This window comes from Budorcas taxicolor, chromosome 7 (assembly GCF_023091745.1).
Source record: "Budorcas taxicolor isolate Tak-1 chromosome 7, Takin1.1, whole genome shotgun sequence".
In the NCBI taxonomy this organism is placed as follows: domain Eukaryota; kingdom Metazoa; phylum Chordata; class Mammalia; order Artiodactyla; family Bovidae; genus Budorcas; species Budorcas taxicolor.
This window is the reverse complement of record NC_068916.1, coordinates 43,582,787-43,610,183: the sequence shown is the minus strand read 5'-3', so window position 1 is coordinate 43,610,183 and position 27,397 is coordinate 43,582,787. Positions and strand designations below refer to the sequence as shown.

At 55.9% G+C, this 27,397-nt stretch overlaps 1 protein-coding gene across 6 annotated transcripts in view; it reads left to right on the top strand.

The window, feature by feature from the left end:
- Nucleotides 1-15,791, top strand: part of TCF3 (transcription factor 3) — a 32,588-nt gene extending 16,797 nt beyond the window's left edge. For 2 of the 6 annotated variants that reach the window (XM_052642468.1, XM_052642467.1), the window contains exons 4-19: nt 844-917; nt 1,135-1,213; nt 3,557-3,624; nt 4,704-4,833; nt 5,089-5,138; nt 6,352-6,454; nt 6,534-6,697; nt 6,779-6,908; nt 7,239-7,297; nt 7,398-7,476; nt 8,196-8,269; nt 8,616-8,777; nt 8,863-8,965; nt 11,169-11,298; nt 11,453-11,688; nt 13,882-15,791. In XM_052642468.1, the coding sequence (XP_052498428.1) occupies nt 844-917; nt 1,135-1,213; nt 3,557-3,624; nt 4,704-4,833; nt 5,089-5,138; nt 6,352-6,454; nt 6,534-6,697; nt 6,779-6,908; nt 7,239-7,297; nt 7,398-7,476; nt 8,196-8,269; nt 8,616-8,777; nt 8,863-8,965; nt 11,169-11,298; nt 11,453-11,688; nt 13,882-14,024 (1,784 nt within the window). In that variant the 3' untranslated portion in view covers nt 14,025-15,791. Of the gene's footprint in view, nt 1-843; nt 918-1,134; nt 1,214-3,556; nt 3,625-4,703; nt 4,834-5,088; nt 5,139-6,351; nt 6,455-6,533; nt 6,698-6,778; nt 6,909-7,238; nt 7,298-7,397; nt 7,477-8,195; nt 8,270-8,615; nt 8,778-8,862; nt 8,966-11,168; nt 11,299-11,452; nt 11,689-13,456; nt 13,684-13,881 lie in introns of all 6 variants that reach the window. The other 4 variants (XM_052642471.1, XM_052642469.1, XM_052642472.1 and 1 more) reach the window with 4 other exon arrangements.
- Nucleotides 15,792-27,397: the final 11,606 nt, after the last annotated feature.

The window sequence follows — 27,397 nt, the reverse complement described above, 5'->3', positions numbered from 1 at the left end:
TGGGGAGCTTTGACTCAGTGTCAGATGTGGACACCCTCAGTCCTGCAAAGTGGGATGTGTTCATGACCCCACTTACTGAGGAGAGAAACTGAGACACGGGAGGGGCCCCAGGACTGCTCATTTTTGCTCTTCCGGGCCCTGAGCCCTGTGGCCCCGATGGGCAGTGTTGGAGACAACCCACCCCTCCCCCATGAAAAGCACGAGCACGTGCTCTCTGCCCCGAATGAGCTGGGGAGAGTCCTGGGCCATGCCTGGCGAGTGTTCAGGGAGATAAGGGCCCCACCCTGCTCACCCCTCCATCCACGGTCCTTGTCCCCAGTTCCAACTGGTTAACCCCTGCCACACCTTGGGCTGGGTGAGCGGGGTAAGCTCCTGTCTTCCAGATTGGATTCCACTTTCCCAGGCGCCAGCCTATGTGCTTGGCGGGGAGTCAGTGGTAGCTGCTGCTGCTGCTCCTTTCAACAAAGGCACGGCCCCACCTTTTGAGTTGGCAGCTACTGGAAAGGGGAGATGAGAGCTCATCCCTTGTTTCCCGTCCCCCGCCCCCTGAGAGGCCCAGAGACCAGTCAAGGGCTCCATCTTTCCTGGCAGGATGGGGGCCAGTCCCGGATGGGTGGAATTGGTCTTCTTGGTACCCGTGTACCCCAGGGTACTTGCTGGTGGTGGTGTCACTGTGGGCAGAGTGGGGTGGGTGCATCTGAATAGGCTCCAGGGTGGGTCAGAATGGCCTGGAAAGCATCCCAGGTTGAGTAAGGGCTACCCCACCTCTCACCTCTGGCCAGGGGTGGTGGCTGGTGTGGAGTGGGCAGGTGAGGCCCCTGACCCTGCCTTCCTGCCCTACAGGTCTCGAGGACCGGCCAAGTTCGGGCTCATGGGGCACCAGTGAGCAAGACAGTTCCTCCTTCGACCCTGGCCGGGTGAGGGGCCGCTAGAGGCCGAGACCCTTGGTTTCCCTCCCTGGGGTCGTGTTGCATGGGGGGATGGGCCCAGAGCAGTGAGACTGGATGCCAGCCTGGTCTGCAGGGACTCTGGGCTCTGCATTGCAGGGTCGTGTCCTGACCCAGGCGCCTCCCCAAGCCTGTCTCCCAGCCCTGAGGCGGGGGTGCCTCCCTCACCCCTGCTGTCTCCCCGCAGACCTATAGTGATGGCGCCCACTTCGGTGAGTCCCACAGCAGCCTCCCTCCTTCCACATTCCTGGGTCCCGGGCTCGGAGGTGAGTGTCTACATGTGTGGCACCCGTGCCCCCCACACTTCCCCACACGCCCACTTGGTCCAGGGGGTGGTCAGTGTACTTGAGTGCCAAGGCTCCCAGAATATCCATCCAGAGAGAGGACATGGGTAGGGACCCTCCAAGTGCAGCTGGGAAGTGAAGTCCTGACCACTTCAGGACCAGGCTGAGGCCTGTCCGCCCTCCCTGGAGCGCCCACGTCCTGACTGTGGGGATCGGGATCCGGACGAGGGTCCCCCACCCTGAGGCCTGGCTTTCTGACCCTCCGGATGGGTTGTCACAGAGCCTTCTGAGAACTGGCAGTGATTACTCTGCAGCTCCCCAGACCCGAAGGCCCACCCCCATCTTGCTCACCAAGAAGGGACCTGGCCCCCGGGACCCTTGTCCCCATGAGCCCTGGTCTCCCTGTTCCGAGGGAAGCATTGGGGCTGATGGTGGAGTTGGTATCTCTGGGGGTTGAGAGGGGCTGGGGGGGGTGGGGGGTGGTTCCCAGGCCAAGGGTCATGGCAGGATTGGCGGTCACTGGGAAGGTGGGTGAACTGGGGGTCCCCAGCCAACCAGCCAGGGGGCAGCCAGTGTCAGGGGGCTTTGGGGTCAAGCCCTGTGTGGCTGGATACACCGAAGGAGCCAGATGGATGAGTGTGGCCTGGGCGCGGCCCTGGGAAGGGGGTTGGGGAGAGCAGCGTCCAGCACCTGCTGTATCCAGCAGGCATCTGTGTGTATCTCCCAGCCTGGGAGGCGGGGCCTGACCCAGGAGCCTGGGGTCACTTCTGCACCTGCCACGACAGAGGATCCCCCACGGGCCTCCTTCAGCCTCTTCCAACATGGGCAGTTCCTACAGCCTGGCCTGGTCAGCAGGGCCCAGAGCCCAACTGTGTCCGCGCCCACCACACGCTCCTGTGGCCAAGGAGCTCAGAGAGGGCAGCAGGGAGCCCAGGACACACCCAGGGAACTAGTGGCGATGTGGGCGAGGTCTCACCTCCTGGGGCCCCGGTTTTCTCACCTGTCGACCAGGGCTGGAGGGGCTCTGGTGGGGCGTGGGCAGTGAGTGCCAGGGCCCTAGGGGTGGGGTCAGTCTTTCAGTGTGGTTCCTAACCTGGTCCGGCTCCTTGATGAGCCCTGGTGGTCCTGCCCTGATGTAGGGGCCTGGTGCATGGCTTAGGCACCTGCTGTATACCCACAGGGCTCTGGTCACTGCGGGTCCCATCCCAGAACTTCTGCTTCCTCTCCTCGTCTCCTCATCTTTCCTTTCAGGATACCCCCTATTTAGTGCCTGCCCCATATTCTATGGTGGGTGGAAGGGCGGGTGCCCAGAGCCCTGGCTGGGCTGGCCAGCTCTGCTTCCCACAGCCACCCGCCCTGGGAGGAAGGAAGTTCACTCTCTGGACTGTGGGGCAAGTTCCTCTGGCCTCCAGGCCTTAGTTTGTTCATCCCTACATGGGCCCATTGTTGCCTGCATGGAGGGGTCATGGGAGGTTGAGCTGCACAGGAGGGTGCGGCCTGTGGGGTATCTGCATATTGGTAGGAGCATGGTCCCTCTGCCTGCCCCCAAAACAGCATTTCTTCCAGAAGTCTACTTGGAATTGTCCTTTAAAATAAAAGGGAGATTCCCCCCCCCAATTTGAGAATAAATCACGTTAGTCAGTCAAATATTCTGAGTCCTTACTCACAGTAGGGCCGAGTACAGTCCACCCTCAAAGTTGGTGCTCAGCAGAAGCCAGAAACAGACTTGAATGGCTCAGGTACTGACTGATCCAGGGACCTGCTTCAGATAAGGCTGGATCCAGGTGTTTGTGTAGCCGCAGCAGTCCCTTCGCACCAGCAGTTCTCTCTGACAGGTTGTCCCCCCACAGCGGGGGCCTGCCCACCCATGTAGAGGGAGGGCCCATTCACCGAGTCACCTGACTTAGCATCCCCAGGGACATCACTTGCTCACTCATTAGCTAACCCCGGCTGGAGGCTGGTGAAGGAGCCTGAGCCCTGGGTGCTGAACTAAGGCAGTAGCGGGGACCCCAGCCTGTCCCCTGGGAACCCAGCACTCTGGGGAGTTGACACCTCATGACCTTGAACAGAGGAAACCGAAGCTTGGAGGGGAGGGGCAAATTGGTGCTGTCCCAGCTTGGGGGTGAGACAGGGGGGGCCTGGCATGTCTGCAGGATACTCTGCAGGTTATCTGGGGGCAGCATCTGGCTGGACCCCCACTTGTCCCTTGGGCCCTCGCTACCCTGTAGGGAGAGCAGTGTCCCACCACGTTTCTCAGTGTGTTGTGCACTGTGGAGTCCCTACTGTGTGCAGGCAGCTCCGGGTGACCCTCCTTCCTTTCCCCAGGCAAGGGCAGCGAGCGGGGTGCATATGCTGCCTTCGGGAGAGACACCGGGGTCAGCAGCCTGACGCAGGTGAGGCAGTGTCTACGGAGAGGGCATGGGACTGCAGAGCCTGGAGAACCCCACTCTCCAGACTGGGGGGTGGTACAGGTGGGCGGGGACGGGGGGAGCACCTAATCTCTCGTCAGCACCTTATATTCTCTAGTTTTAATTTTAAACAAATTCATCCTGATTTCCTCCTGATCTGTGAAGCTGCTTTGGCTGAGCCGAGTGCCAGCAGCAGCTAAAACAGGCCAGGCCAGGTGCGTGTGGAGGAGAGGCTGGGTCCAGCCTGTGGGCCCCCTACACAGCTGAAGGGGCTTCAGGAGACACCCGCCCACCCAGCTTCAAGTGGTAGACGGAACCTGAGGCCACCTCAGCCTTGTGGTCCGGCCCACAGCTTCCAACCTGGGCAAGGTTGTCACCCCTGCTGCAAGGCTGATGGGGCAGTGACCCAGCATAGCGGTCCCCTGTGGCCTCCTGTCCTGGTCACCTCTCTAGGCCCTCTCCCCCACCCCTTGGGGGCTTTAGTCTTAGGCCCTGCTGCAGACAGCACCACCCCTGTGCTCACCAGGCCACAGCCAGTGTGGCAGCTATCACAGCCACAGGACGCCTGCTGGCCACCAGGACCTCTGCCCAGGGAGACCTTGCCTGGCCCCGTCAGTCCCCACAATGACCCCTGAGCCGTGTAGTGGCTGGCGTGCCCATTTTACAGACGGGAAGGCTAAGGCTGCAGCTGTGGGCCTTCAGCCCCAGTCACGCCTACTCTCCAGGGAAGAGTCCCATTTTATACCAGTGTCTGCAAGTTTAAACTGTTTGCCTTAAAAAGGCAGAGTGGAGGGATACATACAAAGTAAACCGGCTGATTCCCTAGGCACAATTGTGTGTGTTAGCGCCCAGACCGCGCGCATCTTTAGGTTTGACAGTGTTTCTCTGTCTTTTGTATTCGTGCCTAGATCAGAAACACTCCATAGGTGCTGGCCAGAAGGGAGCTCCTCCCCAGGTCGCCCACCCCAGGACCTGACTTTGGCCTTTGCACTTATTGTTTTAACCAAAATTGCCTGGGGGGGTGGGGGTTGACTGGTGACACCTCCCCCCGCTCCCTCCCTCAGGTGGGCTTCCTCCCCAGTGAGCTGGCCCTCAGCAGCCCAGGGCCTCTGTCCCCCTCGGGCATCAAGGGCGGGTCCCAGTATTATTCCTACTCTGGGCACCCTCGGCGGAGAGCAACGGATAGCAGCCTGGGTGAGTGGGCCAGGGTGACAGTCCCCTTGAGGCCCAGCGGTCGCGTCCTATGAAGTCCACATGCCCACCCCCCAGGTTCTGTGTGTGGACAGAGGCTTGAGTTGTTCTATTAGAGAAAAGCCCCCAGGTCCCCTCTCTGAGCTGTGGGTGGTGGGGGAGGCTGTCTGCCACCTCTGGTGACAGACACGTCTGGTGGGAAGGTCCAGGGTGAGGGTGGGAGCCGGGCTGGGGTTCTCACTCCTCCTGTCCCGACAGACTCGCAGCCCAAGAAGGTCCGGAAGGTGCCGCCTGGCCTCCCGTCCTCAGTGAGTCGTGGGACAGATGGGCCCTATGGGTTGAGTGCCTCTGTGACACCCCCCAGGGTGGGCCAGCCCCACGTGGGTTCTGGTGAAAGCCCCAAGGGCTCGGGGGACTTCTGCCCTGAGGCCCCAGCTCTGAGGGAGTCAGGAAGTGCTTTTTTGGGTCTAGCCTGGGTCTCTTGTGTTTTAAGACAAGTGGTCTCCTGTGGCTGAGGCTCCTCAGAAAGGGCTTGAACAGGTGTCCTGGGCGCGGGAGCTGGTGGGCATCATGAGGGCAGTTCAGAGGGTTTCCTCCTCCCTGTGCCTGGCTTGGAGCCACCCTGCATCCTTACCCCTCTGCCTGTGGTTGGCAGGGAGCCAGGCCCAGCAGATGGTGCCGAGCCGTCAGTGGCTCCCAGTGCTGAGCTCCTGTGACTTAATCACGCTGAGAGAAAAGGCAGTTTGCCGGATTCCCTGGATCGGTCACTGCCCTCTCTGCCTGCCTCCCTCACTGGCCACCAGCACAGCCCCCGAGGCTGACCCAGCCCACTCCAGGCTCAGGGTTACCATCCGAGGTTGAAATCCTGAAGCCTAGGGGTCGGGGGCAGGCAAGTGGAGGTTGTTTTAAGCCTCATCTCATGATGTCACATCTGAAACATCAGAGTGAGAGGCCCCTGAGGCCACTCCATCCCCCCTGACGCATCACTTGCTCCCCGCTGTCTGCTCCATTGCCTGGGCAGACGTTGCCAGTCAGTCCAAGCACTCTCCAGACAGTGCCAGCTGATCAGGGTTGGTGCCGATCCTAGAAGGCCTTTGCTCTCTTACTTCTTGGGAGCAGCTGGGGCAGAAGGTTTACCCAGGGCCCTGCCTCTGAGGCTCCCAGGTTTCCTGTGATGAGGGCTGGTCTGAGGGAGGTTCCAACGCTGGGGACAGCACTGCTGGGCTTTGATGGATCAATAGGAGTTCGTTGGATTAAGGAGGGAAAAGGTTGTCTGGGTGAGGGTGAGGCGTCTGATCTACAAAGGCCTCAGGTCTGAATCTGGGACTCTGCAGAGTGGGCAGGAGGTGGGGTAAAGAAGGAACTGCAGATAGGTGATGACACCAGCAAGCCGCAGACACTGGCCACCACGGTTTTGGAGGGAGGGGTTGGAGCTGTACAGTGTACAGGGGGGTGGGGTGAAGGGGAGACAAGAGTTAAGCCCCAGTCCTTCCTGCCTGACCATGCCCGCGGCCCCTGCAGGTGTACCCCCCCAGCTCAGGGGACGACTACGGCAGGGACCCCACGGCCTACCCATCCGCCAAGACGCCCGGCAGCTCCTACCCCACCCCCTTCTACATGGCAGGTATGGGGGCTCACCCAGGCTGCCTGGAGCAGGCCGGGGGTCCCTGTGCCCACCCACCTTACCATCCCCCTCTCCACAGATGGCAGTCTCCACCCCTCCACCGAACTCTGGAGCGCCCCAGGCCAGGCAGGCTTTGGGCCCATGCTGGGCGGGGGCTCATCCCCCCTGCCCCTCCCGGCAGGCAGCGGCAGCTCTGTGGGGGGCAGCGGCGGGTTTGGCAGCCTGCACCAGCATGAGCGCATGGTAAGCTATGTGGGTGGCCCTTGGCAGGTGGGGGGCAGTGCCCTGGGGTGACCCCTCTGACCTATCCTTCCCACCCTGCAGGGCTACCAGCTGCACGGAGCAGAGGTGAATGGCGGGCTTCCAGCCGCACCCACCTTCTCGGGCCCTGCAGGCACCTACAGCAGCATCTCCAGCCACACGCCCCCCGTCAGCGGGACGGACAGCCTCCTGGGTACAGCCCCTTATCCCCCACTCCCATGGGCTCAAGATTAGTATTGTTGGTATCATTATCAGTGTGGTCCTGGTTATCATTGTTACCATCGGCTCCTCAGCCCCCCTCAGCTGTTTCAAAATGGCTCTTTCATTAGGGGCCCCCACTGGGGAAACTGAGGCCCCCAAGGTGTGCTGTTCACACGGCTCTACAGCCCACCTGGCCCCAGAGCCCTGCAGAGGCAGGTGCTGGACGGCAGCAGACCCCGACTGGCTGGACTGCCCAGGGCTAGGCTGGGGCATCTGTGCGGTAGCCTCTGTCAGCCAGGGCCTCACATCTCTCCACTCACAGGCTCCCGTGGGACCACATCCAGCAGCTCCGGAGATGCCCTTGGCAAGGCCCTGGCCTCGGTGAGGCGTGGGATGTGGTGGGTGGCTGAGCCAGTGACCCCGAGAAGCTGGCCCTGACAGGCCACCTGGTGGCTCTTTTTTTCTCCTTGTCCCATCACAGATCTACTCCCCGGATCACTCAAGCAATAACTTCTCCTCCAGCCCCTCCACCCCGGTGGGCTCCCCACAGGGCCTGGCAGGTCTGTGCAGGGTGTTGGGGGAGGGGTTCAGGGCTGGTGACTACAGCCCCAGTTGGGTGGGGAGCTGGACCAACCACCTGCCTCAGCTCATGTTCCCATGGTTGTCTCCCAGGCTGTCGAGGAGGGCAGCCTGGAGGAGGGGGATCTCAGGTCACAAAACTGGGAGGCTGGGAAGGAGTGCTCCATGCACTGCAGAGGCAGAGGGATCCAGGAGAGCCCTGGGGTACCCAAGAGCCAGAGCAGACATGGGCGTGTTGGCGTTTATTCACACCTACGGTTGTTAGTTAGACGCCCACTGTGTGCCTTGTGCTGTGTTCTGGACGGGGACTCAGGTCCAAAGAGAGAAGACGACCAAGGGTTCTGGGGTGTGTGGGCAGTTTTAACAGTACCCATAGGCCTGTACAGTGTTCTCAGAGCTTAGGTACGGTGGGACTGGGAGGAGCCTCCTTCCCCATGGGTTTCATAGAAGTGGTAACTGAGGTGCAAAGATGTGACCTTCCCACTGGGTGCACACCCCAGACAGGAGCTGCCAGGTCAGCTGGGCCAAGATCCAGGCTCAAGCCCTTAGACCGACCTGCGGGCGTGGGAGCCCCCATGTGGCCAGTCTGAGCATTGTAGCCTGGGCCTCCTGGTCCAGCCCTGCTGCTTCGTGTGTCAGGCTGCGTGGCACACACCTTAAACCTGTGCCCATTCACTTGCATGTCTCCTGCCCCTTCCAGGGACATCCCAGTGGCCCCGACCAGGAGCCCCCGGTGCCTTATCGCCCAGCTACGATGGGGGTCTCCATGGCCTGGTGAGCGTCCTGGGGGCTGGGGAGGGTGCGCCATGGTGGGAGTGTGGGGTAGGTGCACAGGGACAGATAGGAATACCTGTTCCAAGGACGGTGGGTGCCTGAGGAGGTCCATTGATGTGGGGGGGGGGGGGGGCAGGTTGGCTCAGCAGTTCGTTTCTGCCATGGTCACGTGGAAACCATGTCCTGTAAGAATCCCAGATGTGGTGGAAACAGCAGAATGTGTGACAGGACAGGTGCCCCTTGACCAGAATGGACGTCTCAACTAATTTATTGGGGATGAGGTCCAAGGCAGTGGTCAGCAAGGTCGCTGGCGGCTGTTCCCAGCCCTTCACCACCTTTCTTGCAGCAGAGCAAAGTGGAGGATCACCTGGATGAAGCCATCCACGTGCTCCGCAGCCATGCTGTGGGCACTGCAGGCGATGTGCACGGGCTGCTACCTGGCCATGGGGCACTGACCTCAGGCTTCGCTGGCCCTGTCATGCCACTTGGTGGGCGCCATGCAGGCCTGGTAAGTGTTGGTGAGGGCAGACCTGGGAGGAGGGTGGGTGGGCTGCACAGGCCAGGCCAGCGCCAATGACCCCCCTCATCCACAGGTGGGAAGCAGCCATTCGGAGGACGGCCTGTCTGGCAGCAGTGGCCTCGTGCACAACCATGTGGCCCTCCCCGACCTCTCCCGGCCGCCTGACTCCTACGGCGGTGAGTCTCAGCAGCGTTGTCTGTGCTGAGGGCCCACCAGTGGGCTGACCCCTTGTTCCTCCTCTGGAAAAGGGGGCTCAGGACTGTCTACCCCCATTTCCAGTTGAGGAAACTGAGGCCCCAGGGTACTAAGGAAGGGGCAGAGGAATGTACTCTCCACATCAGTGCCACCTTCAGCCTCGCCAGAGAAGCCCTACTGGGCCTGGTCCTGGGGTCCCACAAGGCTGGGGTGGGGGCACTGCTGCTTCTGGAGCTGGGGAACAAAACAGATTGAGCAGAGAAAGGGGGTGATTTGTGTGGAAGTCGGAAGGTGAAGTGAGCGTGTCAGGACACATGCTGGAGGGAAAGTTGGTGGGCGGGGAGGGGGCGCTGCAGAGTCTGCAGTTTTAAAGTTAGGAGTGAGCAGGCAGGTGCCAGAGTGAGTATGTGCAAAGGCCCTGGGGCAGGACCGTGTCTAGCATGATGGAGGAACAGCTGGAGCCAAGTGAGGAGAGGGAGGAGGGGAAGGCAGGTGGTTCAGGGCCTTGTGGGCCATGGGAGAACTTGGGCTTTTACCTCGGAGCAGGTGGGGAGCCTGGAGAGCTGTGGACAGAAGAGGGCCTGGGATTTTGCTCAGGTGTTCACAGGCGCCCTCTGGTGGCTGCTGCTGGGAGGACAAACTGGGGGCAGAAGAGACTGCTCCTCCAGGAAGGAGGGTGTCGGTGGCTGCTGGGGACCAACCTGGGCAGAGGCCATGAGGGGCAACTTCCAGGGGCTCTGAAGGATGTGAAGACGTGGTAGATGAGGTGGGGTTCCAGTCTGGAGGTGGCATCTAGGCGTCCTTGGCACATGTTGGAGTTGGAGGGTCCCAGGTGGAGCGCGGACAGGGCAGATCCTAGATCTGTGCATCGGGGCGGGTACTGAGGCTTGGGGAAGAGGGCACACTGTGTCAGATGCTGAGCTGAGGACCCGGCCAGGGCAGGGGGGCCAAGGTCAGTGGATTTCTGGGGTGTTAATTGTTCTGGGAAGCAGAGAAGTCAGCAGTAGCGAGAGGGGGTGAGGTCAAGAGGGTTTTTTTCAAGACTGAGGGAGTGGCAGCATGCTGCGTGTCCCGCAGTCAGCAGGGGAAAGCCGTCTACTTCGCAGATCGTTAGCAGAAAGGGGTAACTGTGGCAGGCTGCCCACTGGGGTTTGGGGCCCTGAATCTCATGGGGGCTGCTCCATCCACCCCGCCCTCAGCAACCTTGTGAAAAACAGGTTGTGAGGTGACATAGTGTGCTATGCAGACTTGACAAGGCCCCCACCACACAATCTTAATGCCTGCCTGCACACCCCACCCCTAGAACCAGCCTGGCTCTGATTTGTGCTTCCTGGACGTCTAGATTGCATCCCTCCACACCCAGGGTCTCATCCTGGGGTTGGGGGGCCGTTGTCTGGTGGGGATGCTACCCAGCCCCGACAGGGCCCAGGACGCCCAGCCTGGTGCCAGCAGGGCCAAGAGACCCGAGTTAGTCTCTTCCCAGGGGGTCACCCCTTCCTACAGGACAGCCCAGACCTTCCTGGGATCCACAGTGACTTCAAGCAGCTGTATACCCTCGCTGCAGGTTGCTTTATGTCACCATCCTGCTGGGTGGCCTTCCCACCCATGCAGGGACCACCCTGGCCTCACGGGACACTAGGCCTCTCCCCACCCTGGGCCCTTGTGCTGGCACTTTCCAGAATCTCCTGAGCAGTGTCTCCTGGTGTGGGTTGGGATTTCCGGCTCTGTGTGTTGCTGCTTTTTCCAGGTCAAGCCAGAGGGTTTTCCCAAGAGGTCACACCCACGGTGCTAAGACCCATGGTGTTTCCTCCATTAGGGGTGATGGAGCAGCTGCGGTGCCCAGGTGCCCTGCCTGCTCCCTAGACACTCGGCCCTCCCCTCACTGAGACTCCTCCCTTTTCTCAGCTTGTGGGTGAGGAGTCTCTGTTCTGTGGCTCAGCTGCTTATTTTCTTGGTGATGAGATGTTCTCAAGTTGGATATATTCAAGTTTATTGATTTCTGTTTCGAGGACAGTGCTTCAGTGTTTTAGGAGACTTCTCCGGCCCTGAGTGGCCATAACCTCTTCGTGTACTTTATTTCCAAGGCCTTTTGGTCCTCGGGGTCTGGGAACGGATGCCCGTGTGGGGCTGGGGACCAGCTCTCCGCGGGCTTCCACATGGCCTGCTGACCCCTGCCTCTTGCAGATCTTGGGCGCGGCACTGCCCCGGGCACCACTGACATCAAGCGGGAAGAGCAAGAGGATGAAGAGAACGTGGCGGCTGACACAGTCGAGGATGAGAAGAAGGACCTCAAAGCTCCACGCACCCGGTCCAGGTGCCGCTCTCCCCCACTCCCGCGGCACGCCACACACGTGCACAGGGCCTCCCGGGGGTGCACGTGCACACGCCTGGGACGCCCACTCCCGTGGCAGCGGCGGGTCCACCCCCAGCCCTGCCTCACTGTCTTCCTCTGGCCCCTGGCCCCATAGCCCAGACGAGGACGAGGACGACCTTCTCCCCCCAGAGCAGAAGGCTGAGCGGGAGAAGGAGCGCCGGGTGGCCAATAACGCACGGGAGCGGCTGCGGGTCCGAGACATCAATGAGGCTTTTAAGGAGCTGGGGCGCATGTGCCAGCTGCACCTCAACAGTGAGAAGCCCCAGACCAAACTGCTCATCCTGCACCAGGCCGTGTCGGTCATCCTGAACCTGGAGCAGCAGGTGCGAGGTCAGTGGGGGCGCGCTCCCTTCCCTCCACTGCCCTTGCTCGCCCCCCTTTCCTGGAGCCCACCTCCCCTCCCTTGATCTTCCCTGCTATGACCTCTCCATGCAGTGATGTCACCCCTTGCTATGAGCGCCCCCCTGCAGTGATGTCATCCCGTGATTTCCCTGCAGAGACGTCTCTGCTGCTATGACATCACCCCCCGCTGACTTTCCTTCTCCTGCAGTGACCATCCCTCCTTCAGTGACCGCTTCCCTGCTGTCACCATCACCCCTGACAGTGACCACCCTCCCTGAAAGTGACTGTCACTGCAGTGACCACTCCCCCAGTGACCATACCCCGCTCCTGATCTTGGCCCTCTGCCTGTCTTGGCCTCATTGTCCCCTCTGAGATGGGAAGAACAGACTCCAGATCCCTAGCCCTCTAGACCTGGGCACTTGGGTGCAAAACTGTGTCCCCAGACCCCAGAGAACCCTCCACCTCCCCAGCCCTTCCTTCTCACGAAGCCCAGAGCTGGGCTGGCAGCAACTAGCGTCCCCTGGGTCCCACAGGCTTCTCTGTCGCTCTAAGCAGGCACTCTATGGCCACGAGAGCCCATCAGCCCCACCTGCAGGGGGGTTCACCCCCATCCTAAAGGCTGAGCGAGGCCCCCCACCGCTGCCTCCTTAAATCCCCCACCCTACCCTTGCTGCCCTGTTAACCCTTTCTTTTCTGCAGTGCTGTCGCTTGGACTGGAGCTAGGGCCCTGGCCTGTTGTCCTCTATCCCCTCAGCTCTGAGGTTTCCACATCTCCATGGCGATGTGCGTGTCATGCTGTGTGTGTGTGTGTGTGTCCCGCCCCCCCGCGCCTGCCTCTTTGCTCTCTGCCTCCCATGCTCCCCCTCCCCCAGCCGCCCTCCTCACCTCGCACTTGCGCCCAAGCACTGGAGCACTGGATGCCAGGGCTATGGCCCAGGCCTTTCTTCCCCCATGGCCCCTGCCCGCCAGGACCTGAGGGAAGAAAGGGGACCTGAGGCCTGACTGTCAGTTTGGTCTGCGCGCTTGTCCTAGGCTCCGGCCGCTGCCGCCACCCACAGGGGTCACTTAGGCCTGAGGGGGCAGGGTGGGCAGGTAGAACAGGGCCCCAGGCCACAAGGTGGGTGTCTGAGACTGGCCCTGTCCTGGGAAACAGGCAGAGATGGCTTGTGCAGCGCCCCCTGCTGCACAGCAGGGGCCTGAGCTGGGTGTTGACCACGTGGTCTCCAGGTGGCAAACTGAGCCCCTGTTACAGACTGGGGAGGGCTCGACACTGCATCCACCATATAGCTTTCACAGTGCAAGTACCAGACTCCAGGGGTCTGCGGGCAAGACTCAGGGTGGCTGTCGGGCAGCCAGAGTCCAACATGGGGAGAGACATTTCTGGGGGCCCAGGGTGAGGGGTCTCGACGCTGTGAACCCTCCTTCCAGGGGTCCCAGGCCCTTTGTGCCTGAGGTGGTCCAGCTAGGCCCAGCTCCATCATTCAGCAAACAACTGCTCTGAAGGGGAAGGTCGTCATCCCGGGAGGGGTTATGGGGCCTCCCCTGCTTCTTGGGCCATCCTGGGCACGGGGAGCAGGCAGGGGGCGAAGACTGCGCTCCAGCTCCCTGTCTACCCTGGGGTGGGGGTCGAGGCCCTGCCTGCAGCCAGGCACAGGGCACCCTTGGAGCTTGCCCAGGGCGTGCGCCCACACAGCCAGCGGGTGCCCTCCCCATGACCCCGCCCAGGACTAATGGGGCCCCCGGTGCTGTGACTCAGCAGTACGGAGGAGGTGCTGTCCCTGGAGGAGAAAGACCTGAGGGACCGGGAGAGGCGCATGGCCAATAACGCGCGGGAGCGGGTGCGCGTGCGGGACATTAACGAGGCCTTCCGGGAGCTGGGGCGCATGTGCCAGCTGCACCTCAAGTCGGACAAGGCGCAGACCAAGCTGCTCATCCTGCAACAGGCCGTGCAGGTCATTCTGGGCCTGGAGCAGCAGGTGCGAGGTAGGCGCCCGGCCGCCCCGCCCCGTTCTCCCCACTGGTGGCGCTCCGCCCACTTTGCAGACCCTGCTCCCACCCTGCCCACCGGCGCTATGCCCACTGCGCCCCCGCGGCCTTATGCGGACGGGCGGAGAAACGGAGGTGCACTTCTTCCCCTCTCCCCGGTGGACCCTCTCCCACAGTGCTCTCCCTTCCCCTCAGAGCGTAACCTGAACCCCAAAGCGGCCTGCTTGAAGCGCAGGGAAGAGGAGAAGGTATCAGGCGTGGTTGGAGACCCCCAGATGGTGCTGTCGGCTGCCCACCCCGGCCTGGGCGAGGCCCACAACCCTGCCGGGCACCTGTGACAGGAATGTTACCCGGACAAGTGACCCCACCTCGGTCTTACCTGAGACGGTCACGCCGGAGGCCAGATCCCCACCCCACGTCGCCCGAGGTCAACCTCGAGCCAGCATCGCCCCGGGCCCGGCCACCAGGTCTCCTACCGGATGGATCCTGAAACTGTGTCTAGGCCCTGCCACCCGGGCCTGGGCCCAAAGGAGCATTTTTGTTTGTTTGTTTTTGGCAATAGAACCTGAAACCAAGCAAGAAAGCAAGCCAGAAATATATACACTTTGTCAGAAAAGAAAAAAAAGATGCCTTAAGTTAAGTATGAGGTCAAACATGCTGCTCACGGGAGGGAGAAGCTGTTCGGAGCCAGCAGCAAATCGTGCCTAAGCCTAATCGTTTTTTTGTTTTTAAGGAAAATAAAAGGAACCTTAGTTACGAGATTTTTTTATATATATATAACGTAGAAGAAAATTAGAATGCTTTTTTTTTTTTTAGCTTTTTTGCATATGTTTTGTAAGCAACAAATTTTTTTGTATAAAAGTGTCTTGTCTCTTGCTATTTCTGCTGCTGTTTCTAGAAATTAGCATTGCATTTCATTATCAACCAGATTATTAAAAATTGTATTAAAATGACCCCAGGACTTCCCTGGCGGTCCAGTGGTTAAAATTTTATGCTCCCAATTCAGGGACATAGGTTCCATCCCTGGTCTGGTAACTAAGATCCCACGTGCAGTGGAGCATGGCAAAAAAAGACCTCATGTAGACCTGTGGTCTCCCATCCTCTCTGGGAGCTGCTGGTCCCACGGGTGGTTGTTGCCATCTTGTTCCAGTTCTAACGTGGGGGGCCTGTTCTCTAAGATTTGCTCTCTGTGAAATGGTGGATGGGCCTCACCCTGATGGGGAATCTCAGTGGAGACAGGGATGATCCCAGCTCAGAAGGTCAAGGTTCCTCCCCTGTAAGCAGCTCTGTCCCTCCGTCCCGCTGCTAGCCCCACACTGAGCCCCGAGCCTGTGGACTTCTCCAAGATAGGACTTTGTGAAAACCAGCATTCCTGGGCTCAGGGCCTGTACATCTTCGTCTATTCGGCCAGGGGACCTGAGCCCCTGCTTCGAACTCTAGCACAGAAACCCCCGCTTCCCAAGTGGTTGTCCTGATGTGTATGTTGGGGGGGTGGGGATGTACAGGGTGCCTGCCTAGGAAGGCCCTTGGTCTGTGTGTTTGCAACCCTGGAGGGTGGGCTGCCCTCAGGCTCTAAGTGCCAGCTCCCAAGCCTCCCCAGGTACCCTTCTCACCTGTGTTCAAGGGAGCCGATTCAACCTGGACTGCTGGGACCATCCCAGACTTAAACTGAAAGTCCAAGATGGTCACTCTGTGTCACCTAGGCATGGAGTCAGGCCCAGTGGGATCTCACCTGCCCTCCCTTCTCTCCTGCACAGAGGCCTTATGGACCCCCCAGGCTGGCTGTGGGCACCCCACACCACCAGCATCCCAGGCATCTACCCTAAGACTCCCACCCTCATTCCCCAAGCACTGGGGCTGCTTGTCCCCCAAGACTGGAATGCCCCTGTGGCTGGGTGTCCCATGAGAAGCTTGAGGAAACCCCAAGACCAGGATGGGTGGGATATCCCAGCTTGGGGGGCCACCTCTGGACTCCTGGGGTTCCCCTGGGCTCTCCTACCAAGACCAGGTCACACTCCTAGGTGATCCCGCTGGTCTGTGGGTCTTATCTCTGGGGAAGCTGCCTCAGTTTCCCTCTGCAGCTCCCTGAGGCCCACAGATTTCTGAACTCTTTATCACATATATAATTTAAGTTTTATATGTTATATATATATATAAAATGAGATTAACCCAGCCCGGGGAAAAAGCCTTGAGGGAGGGGGAAGAATCACAGTTACAGGAAAATTGTGCTCTGAGTGCCTCAGGATAACTGACTTTTTTTAAAACAAAAGAAAAAAAATTTAAGTAAAATAATTTTATACAACTCAACACAGCTGGCTGGATTCTTTTAATAGTGATCCTCTTTAAGAGTCGATTTGGCAACCTGTCCTGTACATAACAGCACTGTAGCAATAAATGACATTTTATGACAATACTTGGCTCTCCCTTGATCTTTCAGCTGTTTTGTGCTTCTGGATGAAAAGAGGGGTGAGGAAGGTGATGCCCAGGTGTCACTGGGCATACACGCCCCAGGGATGGCGCCACTTCCTGTGTGCGCTTGCGTGGCTCCCAGAGCAGCTGAAACAGCTCCACGAGGGCCTAGGGGATGCCAGGGACGGGGCTTCAGGCGTGGCAGTCATGCTCCCTCCTGGCCCTCGCAGGAGGGTCCTTCCTGCCTCTTGCAAGCTTCCAGGGGCCCAGGGTGTGCCTTGGTTTGCAGCCTCATCACCCTGATCGCCACCTCTATTTTCAGGTGGCCTCTCCCTGTGGGTCTGTGTCCAGGTACCCCTCTTACCTGCCATCACATTAATTGTATGTAATGTGAGTTTAACATGAGAAAAGAGTTCGGTTTCCTGAGGGCCAAACGGGGATCCTACATGGAACCCAGGGGTGGCTAGGGGTGGGGGTGGGAGGGCAACCATTCTTGCTTATTCACCATCTCTCTGGTCACAGAATCCTGGTATTCTATTTTGGGGCTCCTCCTCCAATTTTAGCCCACATCCTCAAATGAGAAGGGCCAGCTCTTCTGTTTCCGCAACATGCTAGTAAGGACCAGCTTTGGGGCATTTTCTGAGATTATTGGGAAAGAGGTGCTATCTTCCTACAAGGGCTGCTGGAATGTCAACCCGCAGTTTCTATGTCAACCAGAGTTTCTGAGTGCCTCTGCTCAGAGAGAGTTCACCAGAGAATACAGGCAACACAGAGGAAAGCAGGAGTTGAGAGATGGAGAGACAGCATGTAATGATATTGCTAGACTCCTGGATGCAGCTGAGCCTGAAGCCACCCAACATGCCTTACTTATTTCCTCTTAATCTGATTTTTGTTTATCACTTGAAATAAAAAAGCATTCTGCCCCCTGAGCTGAAGTGCATTAAGCACAAGGAGCAACGTGGCAGAGCTTCAGAAATTGCTGGATCCAGGACCTGCAGCCCGAAGGCCTCTATGCCCATGTCTGCTCACCTTTGCTAATCTCTGTCTCAGATTCTACAATCTTCAGGGTGGCCCCTCAATCCCACTTTTTAGGTTTTCCATCAAGGACAGAGCCTATTTCAGGTCCTCTCTGATCCCAACGTAAGAAATCCTAGGGCATCTGAAAAGGCAGAGAAACTATGTTCAACTCAGCAGCAACGAGCATCCATCGTGCCCAGACCGTGGTCTCTAACCAACCCTTTGGTCAGCGGGCAGGGGCAGGTTTGAGGCTACAGTCTCAGGAGGTGCCCAGGGCGGATCCCAGGAGGATGGGTTGGGCTGGCCAGACAAACTCCACGGTGTCCAGTCCGCATCTCCAAGCCTACATTCGCTGCTGGAGCCCCAGAATGACGAGGACTCACCTGTCCTGGGTCCACCAGCTAAAAGGTGGTATTCTGAATGCACACAGCGCGAGGAGCCAGGCCCCCCTCTGCTGCTGGAACGAGGAATATCTCCCAAACGAAACGTGCAAACAATTTTGGGCCCGCCTCCGAGCAACACACAACTTAGTGCCAGCAAACCGAGGCTAGAGGAAGCACTATCATCTGGCCAAGGTGTCACACGCAGCGAGTCCAGTGACAACGCCCAATTCCTCCAAAAGAGAGTTCAAATCGCCACCCTTCCCCTCTGTGCGACTCTGGACGAGTCGCTTCCCCGTCAGGTCTCAGTTTCTTTAACTAAAAGTAAAGTTCTAGCACCTAACTGGGACACAAACACAAAACGCCGCGAATTGCGGGGTGCGCACCTTCCGGACGCTCTGACAGCCAGAGGCTGAGCCAGCTTTGCGCATCACGTGATCACAAGGCCCGGCCTCCAGGGCCCGCCCATTCCAGTCTGAGTTCTTCAGACCGTTCCCGGAAGTTAGTGTAAATAGCTTGTGAATCTGCGTGCGCAGCGGCGGCGGTCTCAAGGTGTCCCACTGCCAGCCCTCCCTGGAGCGGGCGGGGCAGGGCGGGGCCTCCCTGCGGGCCTGCGCGCTGCGGCTAGCACGCCTGCGCAGTGCGCCCGAATCGGCAGGGCCAGGGTCACCCTGAGCAGGGAAGGCGCCGCGATGCTGACCAGGTTCCTGGGCCCGCGCTACCGCCAGCTGGCCAGAAACTGGTGAGGACGTAGCCCGAGCCCCCGAGCCCCTTGTCCTTCCGGGTCCCAGATGGGGAAATGAGGCACGGACCGGCTGCGTGGTCTCCTCGAGCACACTCGTGTGGCGGGCCCCCGACCCACTCCACCTAGGGGCCACGATGGTGCCCACCCGGTCCGCGCCCAGCGCCCCCGCTCAGCTCCTGGAGCCTGGAAACCGACCCTGTGCGCTCCTGGCTTTTCTTTTCTGCCTGACGTTGCTGTGAAGCCGACACTTGTATCTGTCCCTGGTCCCCGTGGGGGGCGGGTGGAATGGGTGTGGCCCCACGTGGCAGCGGGATTGGGGAACCCACAACGTGGGGCGCTGAGAAACAGGGACCTGTACTCGGCAGTCGTGTCCTCGAGCCCTGGCAGGGAGAGTGAAACGTGGGGACTGTCCCTAGACGGCAGCGCTGCTAGGGACCTTCGGGTGGACAGTGATAGTGGCGCTTTATAATTGGGGCAACTCAGGCCGAAAAGCGGTCCCTGGCGTCGGGTGGGACCACCAGAGACCCCTACCGCCCCTCCCCCGGGGCAGCTCGAGCCCTCGATTACCGTCTATCTATCTGTCTACCGTCTATCTATCTTTCCCTGTCTGCCTTATCAGAGCAGCGACACCCTCATCAGCACCCAATGAGCACCAGTGTGTGCTCTCACCTAGCACTGCGTTGGGTGCCAGAGACAGCGATAAACAGAACCTTGCAGGCTGACACTGTAGTCCCTAGACAAGGAAAAACAAACGGTATGATCCATGACAGGAGATTGATGTAAAAACTAAAGAGGAATGGGTGCAGCCTTGCACTCTACACTGGCTTCCGGAGGCCGGGAAGCAGGACTCACCGCAAGGAGGCACTGTGCGGTTGTGTCAGATTCGGAGCATACATGCTCACCAGATGGGTCAGACCCTGCATTTAGCCCCTCTCAGAGCCCTGGTGTCTTCCTGTGAGAAAGTGGAGGAGAGGTGTTGAGGGTGTAAGGAAGGCCCACGAGGGACTCTCAGCAGCATCACCTTGGGTGCCGTTTGGAGGTCAGGTTCGTTGCCACCTCCCTCTGTGAGCATCCACAGGCCCCAAGGCCAGTGGCCAGGACGGTGGGGTCGAGGGCAGGTGGCTCTGATTCTGTTGTTCAGTTGCTAGGTCGTGAACTCTTTGCTACCCCATGGACTGCAGCACACCCAGGCTCCTCTGTTCTCCACTGTCTTCTGGCGTTTGATCAAACTCATGTCCATTGAGGTGGTGATGAAACCATCTCATCCTTGGCTGCCCCCTTCTCCTTTTGCCTTCAACCTTTCCCAGCATCAGGGTCTCTTCCAATGAGTCAACTCTTCACATCAGACGGCCAAAGTCAGTCCTTCCAATGAATGTTCAGGGTTGATTTCCTTTAGAATTGACTGGTTTGATCTCCTTGCATTCCAAAGGACTCTCAAGAGTCTTCTCTAGCACCACAGTTCAAAAGCATCAATTCTTTAGCACTCAGCCTTCTTTATGGTCCAACACTCACATCCATACATGACTACTGGAAAAACCATAGGTTTGATTATATGGACCTTTGTCGGCAAAGTGAGGGCTCTGCTTTTTAATATGCTGTCCAGGTTTGTCAAAGCTTTCCTTCTAAGGATCAAGTGCCTTAATTTCATGCCTGCAGTCACTATCCGCAGTGATTTACCCCTCTCCATATTTTATTCATTAGGGGTGTGACTGGGTCCAGCTGACACTCAAAGGGAGGTATACAGTCCAGGAGGTGGGATTGTTGGGGATGTCCTTGACCATGCCCATTGCTGGATGTAAACGTGGGGTGTGGTAGTCTTGGAGCCCCTGCTTTGGCTCTGCACCCAGCGGGCTGTGTGTCTCAGGGACATGGCTTGCCCTCTCTGTGCCATGGTCTCATCAGTAGGACGGGTCCCTGACAACTCTTACCTCTGTCCATCGGCTGTCTCGGGGATGGAGCTGCTGTAAACTGCATTCGTTAATGTGTCTACCTGCGAGCTTTTTCTGTCCTTATGGTTACAAGCTTGGGCTTGGGCTTTTCTTTTCTTAGCAGAATTCCTCAAATAAAACCTTAAGCAGATCTTGATATGAAAGCAGACGGGAATGGCCTTGCCTCGGGGTCATCAGCAAGATGTGTCCCACCACACGTGGGGCAGGGCCAGGTGCAAGTCGGACACCTGATGAACAGCTGCGTTGGAGGGGTGCTGAGGCCTGACCCCTGCTGTCTTTGCAGGGTCCCCACGGCGAGCCTGTGGGGTGCCGTGGGTGCTGTGGGGCTGGTATGGGCCACTGACTGGCGGCTGATTCTGGACTGGGTGCCCTACATCAACGGCAAGTTCAAGAAGGATGACTAAACTCACAACCTCAGGCCCCTCTGGTGAGTTTCAGCAGCAGTCAGTGGGGGTAGCCTAGGATACCTGAGCAGCAGAGAAGCAGAACTGCCTGCAGGTCCATGGCTAGGGCAGCAGGTGTAGGGGGCTCACCTGAACAATCCTGAGGGCAGGGCCCTGCGCCAGCCCCCTGCCTGGTAGTACAGAGCTATAGGATGGCAACCTGGGTCTATGGGTGGGTGTGGCCCCTTGGGGCTCTATCCTGGAGTCTCAGCCTGCCTGGGTCTGGTCGGGGTGGAGGGATGCCCATCTCACAGATGGGAAAGCACATGGCAGTGGCGTCTGCTCACCCTGCTCTGTCCCCCCTCCAGATGTCTGCTGTGCTGCCTCCTGCCATCTGCATCTGGAACTGCCCAGGCTCTCTGGATGGACTCTAGAAAGTCCCTGGCACGAGTTTATTTCCTCTTTTGGTGGAAATAGCTTCTGTGTGTGGACACACACGGCATTAAACCTCGCTCTGAAACCTGCCTGCCTGCACGTGCTCATGCTGGGGTGCAGTGACCTGGGGACCCCTTCAATGCCAGAACTGCACAGGTCTGAGGTTCCCAGGGGCTGGCAGACATGGTTTGATCATTTCAGATGTGTGGTGGGTGATACTTGCATGGTGTTTTTATCTCTTGCTGCCTAAACATTACTTCTGACTTGGTGGCTTAGGACAAACATTACCTCACAGTTGAGAGTTTGAGAGTGATCTGTCTGAGGGGTGCTGGCTGAGGGGCCCTCACGAAGTTGCAGCAGAGGCATCAGCTTCATGGTGGGGGTGGGGGTGGGCAGGTGTTGGGGCTTCCGCAAGGCCCCCTCACATGGCTGCTCCCCATGTGGGCCTCTCAGGTGTGACTTGAGCCTCCTTACTATATGGTGGGCGAGGTTGGGGGAGTTGCCTTTTACAAGCCACTCAAAAGTCTCAGGCCATCCCCTCCACATCTCGTTCAGGGGAGACTCTGTGTCTTGAAGGGAGGCATCTGAGAACCTATCTGCATAGGCACAGATACAAACACGAGCAGGTGCAGGAGGATGGACTGTGTAACACCTGCCAAGTCCCGGAGGAGGCTAGAAACATCCTCTCTGTGAAAACAGCCATCTCATGACTCTGCCTGCGCTGCCACCACAGAACAGAGGCCCAGCCGCCGAGGCTGCAGTGAACCTCTCCTGGTTCTGGAGGCTGCAGCCTGAGCTCACTTCTGGAGGCTTGGTTCAGCCGCCTCCTCACCACGTCCTCACGTGGCCTTTCCTTGATCTGAGAGCAGGGGAGCTCTCTGGGGACTCTTCGGACACGCTTCTTCTAGGGGATCAGGTCCCTTTTGACCTCATTTAACCTTGATGGCGTTCTTGGGGGCCCGTCTGCAGATGCAGCCACACTGGGGGGCTGGGGTGTCAATATACACACACATTTCAGGGAGACATACTGACACATACTTTGAGTCCACAGCAGCTTCACACATTTTAACACAAGGAGTGGCGTGCGCTACGTACTTTTGTGCACCAGCCTTTTTCACCTACTGTTTATTTCCTGGAGGCCAGGGCGCTTCAGAAGGAACCCAGCTTCATCATTAAAAAGTCTACAGATAATAACTGCTGGAGAGGTGTGGAGAAAAGGCAACCCTCCCACATTGACTGGTTCAGCCATGGTGGAGAATCGTTACGGAGGCTCCTTAAGAAACCGAAAGTGGAACTACCATGGGATCCTGCAGTCCCACTCCTGGGCATATATCTGGAAAAGATGAAAACACTCATTTGAGAAGATACATGGATCCCAATATTCATAGCAGTACTATTCACAATAGCCAAGACATGGAAGCAACCTACATGTCCATCAACAGATGAATGGGTAATGTGGTATATATATACAATGGAATATTATTCAGCCATAAAAAGGATGAAGTATTGCAGCAACGTGGATGGGCTTAGAGATTTTCATACTAAGTAAAATAAACGACCGAAAAATACAAATCTATAATATTGCATATATGTGGAATCTTTAAAAAATGATACAAAAAACTTAGTAAGAAATAGGCTCACAGACATAGAAAACAAACTTTATGGTTACCAAAAGAGAAAGGGCGGGAGGGAGGATAAATTAAGAGTTTGGGATTAACATGCACACACTGCTGCTGCTGCTACTAAGTTGCTTCAGTTGTGTCTGACTCTGTGCGACCCCATAGACAGCAGCCCACCAGGCTCCCCCGTCCCTGGGATTCTCCAGGCAAGAACACTGGAGTGGGTTGCCATTTCCTTCTCCAACGCATGAAAGTGAAGCTGCTCAGTTGTGTCCGACTCCTAGTGACCCCGTGGAGTGCAGCCTACCAGGCTCCTCTGTCCATGGGATTTTCCAGGCAAGAGTACTGGAGTGGGGTGCCATTGCCTTCTCCAATACACACACTACTATATATGAAATGAACAAGGACCTACTGTATAGCACAGGGAACTACAGTCAACACTTTATAATAAACCATAATGAAAAAGAATATATACGTGCATGTGTATAACTGAATCACTTTGCCATACACCTGAAACTACCACATTACAAATCAACTATACTTCAATTAAAACCCACACCGCATCCTCAGTTTTTAAGCAGCTGCCTGGTACCAACGTTTATTAACGAGTCTACTGTATGCACCTTCAGTTGCTTTTGTGGTGTCCCACTCTTTGTGATCCCAGGGGCTGTAGCCCACCAGGCTCCTTGTCCATGAGGATTTCCCAGGCAAGAATGCTGGAGTGGGTTGCCATACACTCCTCCAGGAGATCTTCCCAACCCAGGGATCAAACCTGCATTTCTTTATGTCCTGCATTGGCAGGTGGGTTCTTTACCACTAGCGCCCCCTAGGAAGCTCAACCAGTCTACTGAAGTGAAAAGTGAAAGTCACTCAGTGACTCAGTGTGTCCCACTCTTTGAGACCCCATGGATATAGTCCATGGAATTCTCTATGCCAGAATACTGGAGTGGGTAGCCTTTCCCTTCTCCAGGGGATCTTCCCAACCCAGGGATTGAACCCAGGTCTCCCACGTTGCAGGCAGATTCTTTACCAGCTGAGCCACAAGAGAAGCCCAAGAATACAGGAGTGAGTAGCCTATCCCTCCTCCAGAGGATCTTCCTGATCCAGGAATCAAACCGGGATCTCCTGCATTGCAGGCGGATTCTTTACCAACTGAGCTGTGAGGGAAGAGTGAGACATTCTGTTCCTGTCATTTGCCATTATAACTATCTGTGGAGTGATGTGACTTCAGACATCACCTAAATCTCTGTATTTAATAGATGTCACTTGAGTACCAATAAGTGATGGATTGTGAGACAAGTTACACTTATTTTATTTTTTTAACAATATCTAACTCGCAGGTGTGGACAGTCCCATAGGCCCCATCAAAGCCTGAGACAAAAGGAAATGTGAACCTGCCATACATGAGTTTTTCTGTATTTTCATGACGGTTAATAGTTTTAATGAAAATATCAGAGTTTGCTCCTGCGAAAGCCAAAAAAGTAAAATTCTAATAAATGCAGGCTTGGATTAAGTACAATATTTAGGCTAACTTTTTCAACCACTTTAATATTCTGGGAGAGAAAAATAAACCATCAAAAACTATATAAAAACACATATAAAGGGCATATCTTCCTCATTTTGTCTCAGACTTTAAAACAGCACTGTTCAATCTATTTAAAATTTTGACATTTTGTATATAAACATTTCCTACAATTCAATAACAATCCAATTGAAAAATAGGCAGAAGTCCTAAATAGATATTTCTCCAAAGATGGCCAATAAGCACATGAAAAGATGTTCAACATCACTATTAGAGAAATGAACATCACAACCACAGTGAGGAACCACTTCACACCAGTCAGAATGGCCATCATTAGAAAAATCTACAGCTAATAAATGCTGGAGAGGATGTGGAAACAGGAACCCTCCTACACTGTTGGTGGGACTGTAAATTGGTGCAGCCACTATGGAAAACAGCATGAGATTCCTTATAAAACCAAAAATAGGGACTTCCCTGGTGGTCCAGTGGTTAGGACTCTGTTTTCACTACCAAGGGCCCAGATCTGATCCCGGGTAGGGGATCTAAAATCCCACAAGCCCATGGTGTGGCCAAAAATAAAAAAAAAGAGTTGTCATATGATCTAGTAATCCCACTCCTGGGCATATAGCAAAAGCTATAACTCGAAAAAATACATTCATCCTATGTTCATAGCAGCACTATTTACAACAGCCAAGACATGGAAGCCACCTAGGTGTCCATCAACAGAGGAATCGATGAAGATAGGATACACACACACACAATGGAACGTTAGCCATCAAAAAGAATGAAATAATACCACTTGCAGCTACATGGATACAACCAGAGATGAGCATAATAAGCAAAGTAAGTCAGAAAGACAAATACTATATGATGTCACTTAATATGTGGAATCTAAAATATGACACAAATGAACATATCTTTGAAACAGACTCCCAGAGATAGAGAACAGAATTGTGGTTGCCAAGGAGGAGAGGGAGTGGGGAGGGAAGGACTGGGAGTTTTTGGGACAAGCAGATGCAAACTATTATATATAGGATGGATAAACAAGATCCTACTGTATAGCAAAGAGAACTCTATTCATCCCATGATAAACCATTATGCAAAAGAATATGAAAAAGAATATATATACATATAACTGAGTGTGCAATATAACTACATGTAACTGCGCTGTGCAGCATAAACACTATAAACTATACTTCAGTAAAAAATTTTGACATTTTGCTCATCATGGATTTTTTCATTTTGAAATGTTAAAATAGTACATTAAGTGCCATAAATCTTGACGTTTTTGGTGCTCACTAAATTTTCTCCCTGAGGTGAGTGCCACGCATACCTTGTATCAGCTTGGAGGAACCCTTGGCTGGGGATGTCTGTAGTCGTCATGACTGGGGGGGGGGGGTCCTCCTGGCATGAGTTAGGATGGGAGGGGGCAGGGATGCTGCTCCATAACCCACAGGGCCTGGGACAGCCCCTCCATGGTAGCAGATGCAGGGGAGCGAGACCCTGCCTCTGAAAGTCTTTCCAAGGTCCTCATATGGTTTAAGCCTCCTGGTTTGATTTCTACCTTTCACCTTGTGGAGATGGGCAGGAGAGGGTGTCTGCTCAGGGACTGGGCCAGTAGGCCAAGGCAAACAGAGTTTATTTCAAAGAGCCAGTGGCCACCCAACAGGAGAGTTGGCCAGCCCCTGTCCCTCTCTTGCAGTGTTCCTGGCCTTTCCCCTTGGCATCTGCCACCGGCACCCCGGGTCAGCCACCCTCCTGGTCAGGCCTCTGGGGCAGTCCCTCAAGGACAATCCCAGGGGCCTGGCTTGGGCCAAGTAGCACCCACAGGCCCACTATCTATGCTCTGGGGTCAGCTTCCCTGAGAGGCAAGAGACTGGCGGGGCTGGTTCTTGATGTCAGATGCTGTGATCTGACACTACACACCTGTCGTGTGCAACTGTCAAAACCCGCAGACTAACCCTGGAAGGTGTGGAAAGATCAGAGCCTTTGTTCACTCCCGGGGGGAAACAGAAAGGGCGCAGCCACAGTGGACAAGAGCCTGGCTGCTTCTCCAAAAATTAAACAAAGGGCCAGTAGGCATATGAAAAATTGCTCAGCATGATCAATCATCAGAGAAACACCAATCAAAACCACAATGAGGTATCACCTCACAACTGTCACAATGGCTATCATCAAAAAGTCTACCAATAATAACACATGCTGGTGATGACGTGGAGAAAAGGGAACTCTACTGCCTTGTTGGTAGGGATGTAAATTGGTGCAGCCACTGTGGAGAACAGCAGGGAGGTTCCTCTGAAAACTAAAAATAGTACTACCATAAGATCCAGCAATTCCACTCCCGGGTATATATCAAAAAACAAAACAAAAATAAAAATAGTAATTCAAAAATATACAAGCACCCCAGTGTTCAGAGCAGCACTATTTACTGCTCTGGCTATTTACAATAGCCAAGGCATGGAAGCAACCTAAACGTCCATTGACAGATGAATGGATAATGAAGATGTGGTATATATGGATGTCTCTGTGTGTATGTGTGTGTGTGTATCAATACAATGGAATATTACTCAGCCATAAAAAATAACAAAATTCAGATGAAGAAAGTAACTGTATGCTAATTCATATTGGCGGAATCTAAAAATACAGCAAACTAGTGAATATAACTAAAAAGAAGCAGACTCACATATATAGAGAGAGAACAAACTAGTGGTTGCCAGTGGGGGCAGGAGCAATATACAGGCAGGGGAGTGGGAGGTACAAACTGTTGGATATGGACAAGCTCAAAGATGTACTGCACAACAAGGGGAATACAGCCAATATTTGGTAATAACTGCAAAAGCAGAGTAACCTTTGAAAATCGTATACAAATAAAAAGTTTAAAACAATGTTTTGCCCTTCTCAAGAAATCAAAACAAAAAATTAAGAACACAGGATCACCAGATGACCTAGTAATTCCAGCTGATGTGCACCCAAGAGCAGTAAAAGCAGGGCTGGGGGCTCCTGCGGCAAGAAGGATGACAACTTTTTCCTTTAAGCGTCTTCACCCGTGCTTTCATTGATTACAATGCACGTGTCTATCTTCGCAACTACGATTTTAAAAAGAAAAATAAAGTCACACACGCTGGGAGAAAATACAACAGTGACCAGCACTGCCCTCCCTGCAAGGCCAGGGTCCTCGAGGCCTGGATTTGGGCCTGAACTGCACACTAGCATCCAGTGCTGGAAACCAGCTTTGTAACCGGATGACCGCTC